The sequence below is a fragment of the Phallusia mammillata genome, chromosome 3 (assembly GCF_965637545.1).
Source record: "Phallusia mammillata chromosome 3, kaPhaMamm4.hap1.1, whole genome shotgun sequence".
Taxonomy (NCBI): Eukaryota; Metazoa; Chordata; class Ascidiacea; order Phlebobranchia; family Ascidiidae; genus Phallusia; species Phallusia mammillata.
Window position 1 is genome coordinate 8,524,783 of NC_137254.1, and position 13,720 is coordinate 8,538,502.

Here is a 13,720-nt window from a genome sequence, read left to right on the forward strand (position 1 = left end):
GGTTACAAGCAATTGCTGCTGCAAATAGCTGTACCTCAAGATACAAGTTAGCAAACATTGATACAATATCGGTTGAAATGCAAAGAAGTGACATAAAAGCCGTTCGTTTCATTATTTGTAACCCGGCAATAATATTTACTCCTTGCTCAGCGCATTTAAATCGATCGAGGAAAAGAAATAAAAGCAAGCACTGTCCTGCTATATCAATGTTTTTTCTGACAAAGGCCACTTAACATTGCCTTCAAAATGTGTACACCCAAACCCATTGATATCTTTGTGTAATATAGTATGCTAATGCATGCAGTAAATGTTCCAAAATTCAGGCAGACAATGCTCGACCAACTTAGGACTTTAATCCGAAATGCAAAATCATCAAGCCAATAGAGACCTTGTGAGTCGAAACATTGTACAAAGAAGTGACATAAAAGCGGTTCGTTTCATCATTTGTAACCCGGCAATAATGTTTACTCCTTGCTGGGCGCATTTAAATAGATAGAGGAAAAGAAAAAAAAGTATGCACTGGCCTGCAAAATCAATTGCAATTCCTGCTAACAACGGCCACGGTACAATTCCACCAACAAAAGTACATCCATATCCCAATAACTGAAATCTTTGAGTAATGGAGTATCCAATGCAAGAAGTAAATACGCTCAAACACAGAAAGGCAATGCTCGACTAACTTAGTACTTTAATCCAAGCTTTGTAAATGTGATTCACATGAGAACTTTTACAGAAACAGCGTAGTTTAAACCACAGAAATGTGTAAAGTGTGAATGCACTAAAACCTAATACCATGGGCATGATTCTTGTTAGGATTTGACATGTAAATGAAGATTGTGGTTTGTAACCCACAATGATACAGATATGTCAAGCACAGTCAGGGGTGGATCTAGAAAAAATTTAAGGGGGCTGTCCAACAATTATTTGGAAAATTTCCTAGTGCAACACTGATGTTATACAATATTATTTGGGTATTCCCCTTTCTAAAAAACGTCATAAGCTTGACGTCACTTACGCACCAAAAAATCTACGGTTGCAAGGTATCATTTTGAAAATACGCAGTGCTCAATGCAAAACAGAAATTTGGGGTTGGAAAAAACTGTTTTACTATCATGGACGCACAAAGCTTGTGATGTTGCATTGTTTATAATGACGCATTAAGCGGCAGTGTGCTTTGTCCAGAATTGCAAGCAGGCCCAAACCCGAAAGTACAAGACCTCAACCTAAATGCTTTCGTATTGTCAGCGCAATAAACTCTTTATTTTAACCCTTACGTCACAATAGTCTAATAGATAAGCCAATACAAAACGATGAAGGCACATAGCTTTGAGACAACGACTCCCTGTAATCACGCAACGGTAAACGGAACGTTTGGCCTATTTAATCTACGCACAACTTTTTCAAAATTAGAGTCGTGGAAATTTTACCAATTTTCTGAGGGGGGTGTCCAAACACCCCCGTCTAGATCCGCCCATGAGCACAGTGTATATGTTTACTAAGATAGACGCCACACTTGTCAACAAATACATAATCCGTGTATTCCTATCTCCACTTTTGTACTTGTTGTTTGAGAAACCACAGGCAAATATTGCAATAGTCAAGTGAATAGTAAAGCATAGTGCAGTTGTATCTATCGTCAGCCAAGCAATTCTTTGAGAAGAAAACTTCGCGGCGCCCGTGCTTCTTTCTTTAATGTCCGTGAGCTTGGAAGTGTTTGATTCAGTTTCAGCAAATTCCAAAACCTATACTACGGTTCTAAAACAAAATAAGACTTAATATTCTGTCCTAAAAGTCACAACCTTCTATATAATGAACAGAAAAAAAATGAATTGATCAGTCCGCCAACTTGTGCCACAAACTGTTTTGCGCTCCATAATGTCAAAAACGTGCGCATCCATTTTCGGATTGGTGATTTATCAGTGCTATAGTGACGCAATATGTGATTTTTTGAAGCGAAATAAACTTAATTCAACTCAACTATTTAGAAAACATCGAAAGGTGCCTAAAAAGGTATGATGTCTTTACGGTTTATTGATGCCAAACCAAGCCTGGTTTCTGCACAAACTAGTGACGTTGGAAAAAATGAAACCTCTGTTATGGGCATCACAGCATATACAAAAAGCCACACTTCCTTCTTCAAACAATAAACGTCAGAAAACTTCTCCTCATTGTGAAGTGGATCGCTCTGACAAATCAAACGAAACAACAACGCACATAGTCTAATAAATCACCTAAACAAAACACTTCACCATTTTAGTCTTAGCACCAAGAAACAACACTAAACTACTGGCACTAAACATTTTTTTACAATAATCAGAAATTGAAATGAGTAATCAGTTATCATTTCACACATTGTGCTTGAAGACAATAAGTTTGTTTACATTTTCTGGTGACAAACGGTTTCCTAAAGGAGACACAATATTACCGGCAACAGAAAATAATCGCCCACAAGCAACACTACTGTATGGCAGTCCTAAAAAACATTTTGCTAAATGAAATAATGCAGGAAAATTTGCTTTGTTAACCTTCCAATTCAGTCGGCATTAAGTCGCTGTAGCGAATTAGGTCATATTATTTCATTAAATCCAAAACGAACGCGTTTTTTAAATGTAGTCCCAGAAATATTTTATCACGGCCGATGATAGTTGTTTTTTTGCCTCCTTTCATTTTCAATTTTACACATGATAAAGTCTCAAAAAAAGTATCGGTACTTGTACCGATACCGCTAAAGTATCGGACGAGTACCGATACTGCTCGAAGCATCGGGTATCGGCGCCGATACAGTACTATCGGGCCATCCCTAGTACAAACGTGGAGATAGGAATGCACGAGTATTGTTTGTGTAGCGTCCAAACTAGTGAAAAAATATAGACTCTAAATAATAAAGTAAGTAACGCATTCTTGAACAGATTGCATATTCTAGAGAATGTCGTTGGAATGAATTGCATAGATAAAGACTGGCCTCAGCATAATACAATTCAAATTTCGCACATAGTGGTCTATTTTTGTCCGAGTATTACAACACGTGTGTTTTTAAAGGATTTGTAAAAATTCAAACTTTGGACTGGGAATGTTTTTCTTCACTGTGTGTTGCCGCTTGTTTATTCAGGGTAATTCTCACCTTTTCAATTTGTTGGTTGCATTTTTCACCAAATTTTTATTTCTGTCTTTTGTAATATTTCTAGCTTCAATTTACTGATATTGTTTCCATTGTTGTTGGGTGCATAAACAAACAACTTTTGTGTGTGTGACTGTGTGTTGTCTGTTGCAAAATCGAAACTTGTTTCTTTGATTACCGCAATCTGTAAGGTAAAATACAAACTAATTTCGTGCAATTGTGCAAACCAGTGGTTCTCAAATTGAAGTATGTAAGTGCAGTCAGCAGAAAAAATGATTTAAAAGTCAACAAGTGTACAATACGGTGGCGCGAAAGTTAAATGGTTCGCTTCAGATAGTTTGGTAAGCCTATTTCAGCTTTGATATTATCTAAAACTTCCATATGCGACACTTTATTACAATGCATTTGTACTCTAAACCAGGAGTCCGCAAAAACTTTTTGGCGCGACCCTAAAAAAATTTCTCTAAATTCTCGCGACCCAAGCATTTTGCAAAATTATTCTAAATTCTCGCGACCCAAGCATCAAGTCTGTGGAAAATACTAATCAACTAAATATCATTATTAAGACTGCTATTATGCTATTGTCAGTTGCTATTTTCATATAAAACAGTAGGTAAACGAACGTATTTATTCTAACAAATGAGAACTGTGGGCTCTGTGTTGAGAACACAGCTAATCAGAAAAAAACATGCCTGCATAGGTGCGCTTACCTTTTTGCATTGTTACATAGACTGTATGTCACAGTTACGCAGTCATACGTAACAATGCAATAATGATTAAAAGGTTGAAAAAAAGCCGAAATTCATTAATACTGTAGATGTGATGCTTGTATTTGGGAAATTTAAAATATTTCGCGACCCAGACTGGAACGTCTCGCGACCCACTATTTGCGGACCCCTGCTCTAAACCAGAGAATAACGTCAATAAACCGGGTATAAAAATGTTTTAGATTTTTGAATTGCGTTCATTGTACAACCATAAAATTAAGCAGCAATATGTAAATTGTATTTAATCACTTTTGATATATCAAATCAAGAGACCAATGAGGGTAAAAATAGGAACTGTTTAGGTAATACATTTTTTTCATAGTATCCCTTAAAAATTATTACTTACGCTATTCCGACATTGTTTTGTTAGAGAGATTTTGTGTAGTGAGGTCGCACTGATTTTTCGTTTTTCCTCAATATTACATAACAACTGTAGTTAAAATGAACTAGTGCGCATGCATGGTGACTAACTCGTTGTGGACTTAATCCTTCAATCCATGGAAATTAAGGAAGTGATTGATCGGTCACATTGGCGACTGCATGCTGGACAAGCAAAACAAAGTTTCAAGGCAGTTATTCAGTATAGTATGTTCCAGCATAAGCGCTGTCATGCATGAGCTGTATCCTATGTTACATCTTTTTCAGCACAGTGATCCTTACAAACTAACTTTGAGTTGAGGATTCCAAACTAGAAACTTCAAGTTAAGGTTTTACAAACTAACAACTTTGAGTTAAGACTAACTAACTAGTGACTTTGATTTATGGTTAACAAACGACTTACTTTAAATTAAGGTTTACAAACTAATAACTTTGAGTTAAGGTTTACGAACTAGTAGCTTTGAGACTTGAGAGATGGTTTACTAACTAGTAGCGAATGTATTTTTAACTTTGACAGCGCCACCCTTGGTAATTAGGCATTTTTTCTTTGACCTAAATGACTACACTTGTTTGCATACATTTAAGGTAAAGAGAGGATAATTATAGTTACGGCATCTCTCATTGCGACCGATAAGGTTTTGAAACTGTATTAGCGCAACAGGTTGTGGTTGTTTGTTCCTGTAATGTTTATTTTGAATTAAGCTAAAACTGGAAAGTTAATCTATTAAGTTTAGTAAGATTAGGAGTTAATTTAAATAGTTGTTAGATAATATTTCTTACCAGCGACAACTGTACAGGGATCGAGACTACAGTACGTTATACGCGCAACATGCCAGCAGAGTGTAGGGTTATCCCTTGTAAGTGCAGCTGTCACCGCCATTATTCACAGCTTGTTGAAGTTATCCGGACGGTTTTGTTTTAGTCGTCAGCTTTCTTTTTTTTAGTTTAGCATCTTAACCTCACTTTCGTGTGAGCCCCAAATACACATAGCTTCATAATAAGGTGTAGGTGCAGCGTGCTTAGTCATGGTCATCCAAATGTGCCCACTACGTTTCAACGTTCAGGCTCTTTAACCAAGCGAAACCAACTCAGCCGTTAGACATGGTGGTAATTCAAACTTTTACCAAAACTAAAAACATCTGATTGTCAATTTTGATATCATGTGTATATTATGGGTCCCCTTTCTTAAAATCTCGCAAACGTACTTCGGTTTCGTATATATCAGAAAAAATATTGTTAATCAACATAAATGTTAAAAAAATGAACTTGACATTTTCGGGATAAAGGCCCGTTTGCACTGAGCGTAGCGAAACGAAGTTGGGCGAACGGTTAACTTTTTGTTAAAAGTTGTACAAATACCACAACTGTTTGACGGAAGATATAAATGTTATTAATTATTTATCTGACACAAATGCCTTTATGTATGAATTGTATCAAAGTAATTTAAATTAATTGCTATTGTGGCGTCATATTAACACATGTTTTGACCGGAAAATAAATATACGTTTCAAATTTAAGTGCTAGAAGGTATAGTTATTGCTGGATATAAAGATGAACAACCGCTCCGCATTAAAAAGGGCTCGAGTAGTCCGATTACTCGCCATTCATCGCCTTTCTAGTCAGAGCAGAACAGGAAGAAGCATCTGGGTGAAACCTACCAGACAACGACGACCTGTTTTAAGTAAGTGTAGGTTGCAAAACGCACTTTAAGAAAAAATAGCATGACTGACGTTCAATCCTTTCAGGTAAATATTATCGCCTGGTTCAGGAACTGCGACTTGAACAGGTTGCGGAGTTCCAATCTTACTTTGGAATGTCGCCCGCAACTTTCGACCAGTTGCTTTCGTTGGTCGGGCCTCTCGTTTCGAGACAAACAACGAATTTGCGGAGTCCTATTTTACCCGGTGAACGACTTGCAGTAACTTTAAGGTTAGTTATAAGTTGTGTTTTCTTGCACTTGATTTCAACAGTAATATTTATGTTTTTCCAGGTATTTAATCGGTGGGATGACGTACGAGAGTTTATCACATGCTTATCGTATGTCAAGAGCTTCGGTATGCTTGATAATACCTGAAACTTGCCAAGCCATTTGGCAAGTTTGGCAGCCAAACCACCTGGTAAAACCGAATGAAGATGATTTCAAGCGAATAGCCTCTGATTTTCGCAGGTTATGGCATTTTCCTAACTGCCTTGGTAGTATGGATGGTAAACACATCCAAGTACAGGCTCCTTCCAATTCGGGTTCCCTGTACTATAACTACAAGGGCACGTTTAGTATTGTTTTGTTCGCAGTAGTTGATGCTAACTATCGTTTTACGATGGTTGACATCGGGGTATACCGCAAACAAAGCGATGGCAGCATTTACAGCAATTCTGCATTTGGAAGGCAGTTATCAAGCCACCAATTACCGGTTCCTCCACCACAACCCTTGCCTGGATCATCGGAGGCCCTGCCATGCGTTTTTGTTGGGGACGAAGCGTTTCCGTTACAGGAAAACTTGCTTCGTCCTTACCCAGGGAGGCAATTATCCCACCGCCAACGGGTGTTTAATTACCGGCTTTCTAGAGCCAGGCGCATCGTAGAAAACGTATTTGGTATAACGGTTTCCCGCTTCCGGGTGTTTCGCGGGCCGATTTGTTTGGCACCAGAAAGGGTGGATAATGTGGTAAAGGCGTGCGTCGTTCTTCACAACTTCCTTCGCCATGAAAGCATGTACGTTGGACCGAGTGATCTCGACCACGAAGACAGAAGTGGCGAATTACATCCAGGCAGTTGGCGCGACGAGCAAGAAAATAGTCTGGGGTGCATTCAAAGGGTTGGGCGACGTCATAGTACGCAAGCATTTGAAGTGAGGGAAAAGTTTGCCGAATACTTCTGCAGCGAAACAGGATCTGTGTCTTGGCAGAATGCCATTATTTCAAGGTGTTAGTTAGTTTGCATGTAAACGGCTCTTTTTAGAGCCATGTTTGTCCTGTAACTGTATGTCTATGTGTCTGTTTGTGGGAAAGTTGATGGCAACCTTCACGTGGTCTTTCCTGTTACAGTGTGAAAACACGAACCATTGCCATCTTAGATTAACTTCATGTTTATTTAAAACAACAATAAAAAATAAATTCGAAAACTAAAATATATTGTGAAACAAAGCACTGTCCTGCTGTAGTAAAGATTTCACTTTTCAGACTCCAATTTTTTTTTCGATGTCCAACATCAGCGTTCTAATTTTTAATTTAAACTCGCATTTCACTACAGTAGGCCAGTGCTTTGTTTCACCAGCCACTCCAAGAAAAAACAGCTCTTCAGGGTCTTGTGTCTCCTCTGAAAAACAAAACAAAAACACTACATAAAAGGTCTGGTTTTAGAAATTTCAGGTACAAACTGTGTTAGCATGTACACATTAAAACTTACTTCTAATTTTGAGTTCTAAACAAAATGCATACAAAAAGGAAACTGTGGGTAAAATTATTGACTACTATTACCTGTTGTTTTTTGTAAGGCATGTAACAATGCCAGATCCATGTCCGGTTTCCTTTTTTTCGACTTTCCTTGGTTCTGGTGTTGACTGGTAGGGTTTGTGGGTTCTGGTGTTGAATGTGTTTCTGGTGTAGAAACGGTTTCTGGGAAACAAACCGATTCCACACCAGAAACATCACTCTCACAGAGCGAGTTCTCCTCCAACACAATGTTGTAGTTTGATGATGTACTAAACAAATAAAAGCACCAGCAAGGAGGGTTAAGAAATATATCCACAATTAATCGTGCAATTATAAATCTTTTAATATAATTTGTAACAGTGTGCACTGTCTTTGGGTGCATGAGAAGTTCAGTTATATATAGCTAAGTGAGATCTAGACATATACTCTCACCCCCTGGGCTCCATTTGTTTTTCTAAAAACTGCATCACAGGGTACAATGACCACTGCGATGCAGTTAGGGCTTCTGAGCCGGACTTTTTCAGAGATTTTTTTTTTCTCCCTGGTAAACTTGTCCCGCAGGGACTTCCACCTTTTTTTCATTTCATCACATGGTTGAAATTCAAGTTAGTGCCTATGTATTAAAGTTCAAAGGCATGCCATAGCTATACTGAAATGCTATGAATATGTTAGCATACAATACAGCCAAATTTGGGAATCCAAACAACCAAGACAGGCCATACAGGAATCAAGGATATGCACTGCATAAAATTAAAACAAGTTTTCCTGAATGACAGTAAAATTTGGGAATCCAAATAGCCAAGACATGGAAAATCCCCACAGGCCATACAGGAATCGAGGATATGCTCTGCTTAAAAATTAATACAAGTTTTCCTGAATAACAGTAAAGTATACTACATTATACACACATACAATCACATCCTTATCAGTATTTTATTACCTGGCCTATACATAATAAGGGGAAATTTTGTCTTGGCAACTGATACATAATTATTAATTTGGGTTTAGAGGTCATTAGTTTGTGTTGTCCTGGCGTCCGATGGTCTATAGATAATAAAGGGTTAATTTATGAGAAAGTTGAACGATTGATGATGCTAAAATATAAAATCCTCATATGAAAACATTCAACATGTATATTTCTATTTATCACAATTTTTAATGAGTTTCTCTGAGTTGAAAATACATGCTGTAACAGCATATAATCATTGATGCAATTAAACCTGATAAAGAAAAAAATGGCAATGAATTCAAAATTTGCTGCAAAAGTTTGAGCAGCTTTTTTGTGTCACTTAAATTCAATGAAGGTATGATTCTCTTGACTTGCAACTGATGACATAATATAAAGTTTCCCCACATTTTTCTGCCTTTAAACTTCAAATTGTTGAGTTAGCCTATTCAAAGTTTGTTTTACATACCTTGTATCAGCATTTTTTTATACCAAAGTGATCTTTTAATACCTTATAATGTCATTAAACAGAGATCAAAAATACAAAATCTAGTCTATAATAGGCTATTCTCTAAAATTTTCATTCCACTGTAAAATAATAAGTAACATATTTTTGAACAGACTGCATATTCTAAAATCTAGAGTATAGGTCGTTGGAATGGACTGGACTGATGTGAACACTGGACATATTATACAATGATAGTCGAACCTTTAGTTTCACAAATTTCACACGTATGTGGTCTACTTTTGTCCTAGTATTACGAAAAGTATGTTTTAATCTTTCAGAGAAAAGGGGTTTCGTTGTGGCTTGTTTAAATTTATTTATTCAGGATGATTCTATATCTTTCAATTTCTTGGTTTTGATTTTTTTTACAGTAATATTTCTAGATTCAATTTACTGATATTGTTTCCATTGTTGTTCGTTGCATAAACAAACAACTTTTTTTTGTGTTGTCTGTTGAAAAATCGAGGCTTGTTTCTTCGATTACCGCAATCTGTAAGGTAAAATACAAAATTAATATCGTGGAAATGTGCAAACCACTGGTTCTCTCAAAGAGAAGTATGGCAGTGCTGTAAGAAGAAGCATACGATACGATGATACGTAAGTTAAATGGTCACATTAGATACTTTGGTAAGCATACTGCAGCTTTGAAATTGACTGAAACTTCCATTTGCAACTCTTTTTTGCAATGCATTTGTACTAAATCGGAGGATCAGTTCAATAAACGGGTACGAATAGCGTTCACTGTAGAACCATAAAACTATGTGCCAATATGTTCATTGTATCATGGTGCATGGTGACAATTTTTTTTGTAGGATTGTCTTGCAGAAAAGTAAGTCTTTCGTGTGTGGTGTTGTGTTTAGAAATTGGTTATTCGGGTAAGAAATACATCATTTGCTGAAATTGTACAGTTGTTTGTGAGAAGTTTCTTTGTCGTTGTTTAAATGTTAGCCTGATTGGCCCAGTGATTACCTGAACAGTCCGAATATGTTTAAAGGTGTCAATGTGCTTAACACTTTTCCCATTGGGTTTAAGTGATTGGTTCACAATAAGAAATGGCTTTAGTCTTGACAAGACATATCACAGTAATTATCTTTTTTTAAAAACTCTTAGTTTTTTGGTAAATAACTCTGACATTATTGCTTTTACTCAGATGTATCAGGCTATAAAAGGTAATAATTTTATTTTATTGTTGGTCTTGCCAAAGAAACTGTAGGTGTTGTTGTTATTTGCCATATGTGTTTACAGTTTTCGTGGAGATCTTCATATTTTACCACTTGCAAATGATTAACATTTCAGGCAAAACTAGCTTTCCCACCAAACTGAGCTACTTTGCTTGCTAATATTGCTTTAAACCAGTGGTTCCCAACCTTTTTTGTTACATTTCTCCCTTTGCCCATTTTCGAACTATTCATTCCTCCCCATAAGAAGGAAAACAAATACAACATAAAAATTTATAGGAATTTGAAATAGACCTTATAATTAAGGATGTCCATTTTAGAATCGTTTACAACCGGTTCCAAATGTGAACCGGATCAAAATTATAATGGACATCCCTAATGTCGTATTTACTCGATTGTAAGCTGCCCTCGGTTTGAAAAATAATAATAATGTAAACCGCCCTCGAATGTAAGCCTCACGCTGGAATTTTTGATACTATTGTTTCTCAATACATCTTTCTGTTGTTATATGCTATGGTATAACTAGTTGCCCGTATCCGTTAGTTACGTTGATAACTGTACCCAACGGAACGTTTGTTGACGTATAATCTGTACATGCATACATGATTTGAACCCCAAATAATTTAAAATGTTGGAGTGAAGAAATAATTTCAGTATAAAATTAAAATATAAGCCGCCCTCGATTATAAGCCGCACAAACGACAGCTAAAAAAAAAACAATATAAGCCGCGGCTTACAATTGGGTAAATACGGTACAAAAATATTCTGTAATATTTCCAATGTAATTTTTTTTACAGTTTTTATGAAACTTCTCCCCTGAACTCATAAAATTCCTCCCCGGTTGGGAACCACTGCTTTAAACTTTAGCTTTTGAATTGGAGTAAAAATAAAATGATCCACATTAAGATAAAAAAAAGCTGTTGTATGTGCAATAAAACAAAAACCACAAGTCCAATAAGAAATGAAAATGGCCTTAAAGTCATGAAAAGTGATAATGCAATGTTTCAACAACAAATTTGACAACCTGTGTACAACTGCTGAAAATAAAAAGTGGTGGTATGGACAAGTTGGTATCATATTTCACTACAAAGCCACTCCGAGTCCATTAGGTCGTGTTTTTTTTATCTTCTAAATCAGGGGTGTGCAACCTTTTTCGTCGGTGGGCCATATAAACAATTTCGGACATCAAGCGCGGGCCACTCTTTTTTCCTATACCGTATTTACACGTTTTTTACCCCACTATTGGCGCGGCTTGCATTGTAGTATCATGTCGATATTATTTCCCCACGCCTGCGCTTTGTTTTATTTTGCGTTTTAATTTTCTTTCATGTTGGCTTTTGCACTTCAACAAACACTCCATCGCGTAGAGCTATTTGTGTGACTAGAACAGCTGTTGACAAATAGGTGCACTATGTAGCAAAAAAACGAAGTTTTATTATACAACAGTATCTAACATTGTTGTATAGGGCTTGCAATCGTGTAAGTACGATACACAATAAATTTGAATATTCTTATGACACACAATTTTAGTGGGACACTTGAAGTTGAGAGTCCTTACACAGCTTGTCAATGCGGGCTTTGACAGAAGTGGTAGCTACCCTTAACTGACTAACTAAATTTTCATCAGTCAGCTGACTTCTACATCTTGTTTTGGTGAGCTTCATTTTAGAGAAAAATTGCTCACAGCAATAGGTGCTACCAAAAAGGGAAGTCATTCGTCTTGCATGTCGGGACAAATTGGGAAACTTTTCACACATGTATAGTTTGTAAAAGTCTACCAAACTTTTTTCAGAATATTTTCTCTTTGTGTCCATGTCAGCCTGCAGTTCAATGAGTTCCATTTGGTAATCGTCAGGACTGTCTTCCACTAGGAAATCAAAAGGTTGAGCAAACAATTTCAGTTTCATTTCATTTTGTCTAAAATCTGGAAATCTGTTTCCAAACTCATCACGCAGCTTCTGTACACTTGCTACATAGTTAGCGCAATCCAGATCAGGAAATTCTCGTTTCCTGGTTGCAAGACACGTGAAATGGATCAACGTAGCTCTACTCAACTGAAATTGGAAAAGTTTTAATTTATTCTCAAAAGCACTGATATGCTCAAACAGCTTATTCACAAGCTGACTTTTTCCTTGTAATTTCAAGTTCAGGTCAGAGAGATGCTGTGTTATATCTGTGAGGAAGGCTAAATCATTCAACCAGTTGTCATCACTCAAAAACGCCACATTCTGATGTTTGCTTTCCATGAAAAACTTAATCTCCTCTCGTAGATTCCAGAACCTCTTTAAGAGTGGCAGCTCTACTAAGCCAACGTATTGCAGAGAAGTACACAACATCAGCATACTCACTGTCCATGTCATGCAGAAAAGCTTTAAATTGCCGATGGTTTAAACCTCGTGCTCGAACGTAATTTACACACTGGACAACACTTTTCATGACGTCTACAAAATCAAGAACTTCGGTACACAAGTTCTCTTGGTGAATAATGCAGTGGCTCACAACTACGTCCTGTGCTTCAACTGCATTGAGAAATTTTGTGGTGAATCCATTTGTTTTACCTTTCATGGAAGGAGCACCATCTGTTGTAATACCACACAAGTTAGCAGGATCCAGTTCGAACTTTTTCACTACCTTAAGCACCTGTTCACAGATATCCTGTCCTGTGGTTGTCGAATATAGACTTCCCATATCTAAAAATTCTTCGACAATATCAAAGTCAGCAGTAACAGCTCTGATGAAAATGACGAGTTGGGCTGTGTCACTAATGTCAGTGCTCTCATCTAAAGCCAGACTGAAAGCTATACATGATTTTAGTCTCTCTTTTAAAGTCTCTTTAATATCATTTGAAAGACAATTTGTTCTGCGCGAGACAGTAAAGCGAGAAAGGCTAGTTTGTTTTACCAACTGAGTTTTCTCTGGACATGCATATTCTGCGAATATTGTCAAACAATGTTTAATAAATTCTCCGTCACTGAAAGGCTTTCCTTTTTCGGCCATACTTTCACAAATCTTAAAACTGAGTTTTGTCACCAGTTCTGTGTCTTTCTTGTAAGTGGTGAAAACATGTTGTTGTTTTTTCAAAGAATTTTTTAAATGTTCTATTTTGTCCACTCGTACCTGACCAACCATTCCATCATACTGGGAGGAGTGCTTACTCAAATAATGTCGTTTAATATTATACTCTTTCATGACAGCAATTGTATTTTGGCAGACGAGACAGACAACACCTTCGTTAAGTGGCTCAACAAGATATTTTGTGCACCATTCGCTGTTGAATAACCTTCCTTCGCCATCAATTTTTCGTTTCCTAGCTGTTAACATTTCGCAAACCCTGACACTCCTAAAATACCCTTTCAGTCTGCTGTCGCAGATATATAACTTAAGAAAACATTCCGC

At 36.9% G+C, this 13,720-nt stretch overlaps 3 protein-coding genes across 4 annotated transcripts; all 3 read right to left on the bottom strand.

Annotated features, from left to right (window-relative positions):
• Window positions 1-7,413: 7,413 nt before the first annotated feature.
• Window positions 7,414-8,187, bottom strand: LOC145220317 (uncharacterized). 2 transcript variants are annotated; one of them, XM_080087565.1, is made up of 3 exons: window positions 8,128-8,187; window positions 7,741-7,964; window positions 7,414-7,579 (listed from the first exon to the last, which is right to left on the bottom strand). In XM_080087565.1, the coding sequence occupies exons 1-3, from the start codon at window positions 8,160-8,162 to the stop codon at window positions 7,440-7,442; spliced, it is 399 nt and encodes a 132-aa protein (XP_079943691.1). In that variant the 5' UTR covers window positions 8,163-8,187; the 3' UTR covers window positions 7,414-7,439. The 2 variants fall into 2 exon arrangements, with proteins under 2 accessions (XP_079943691.1, XP_079943690.1); XM_080087564.1 differs by having other exon boundaries at window positions 7,741-8,187.
• Window positions 8,188-11,850: 3,663 nt separating this feature from the next.
• On the bottom strand, window positions 11,851-12,570 carry LOC145219437 (general transcription factor II-I repeat domain-containing protein 2A-like). Its single transcript, XM_080086804.1, has one exon. The coding sequence runs from the start codon at window positions 12,568-12,570 to the stop codon at window positions 11,851-11,853; it is 720 nt and encodes a 239-aa protein (XP_079942930.1).
• A 7-nt stretch (window positions 12,571-12,577) lies between these two features.
• Window positions 12,578-13,645, bottom strand: LOC145219438 (general transcription factor II-I repeat domain-containing protein 2A-like). Its single transcript, XM_080086805.1, has one exon. It carries the CDS (start codon window positions 13,643-13,645, stop codon window positions 12,578-12,580), a length of 1,068 nt encoding a protein of 355 aa, XP_079942931.1.
• Window positions 13,646-13,720: the final 75 nt, after the last annotated feature.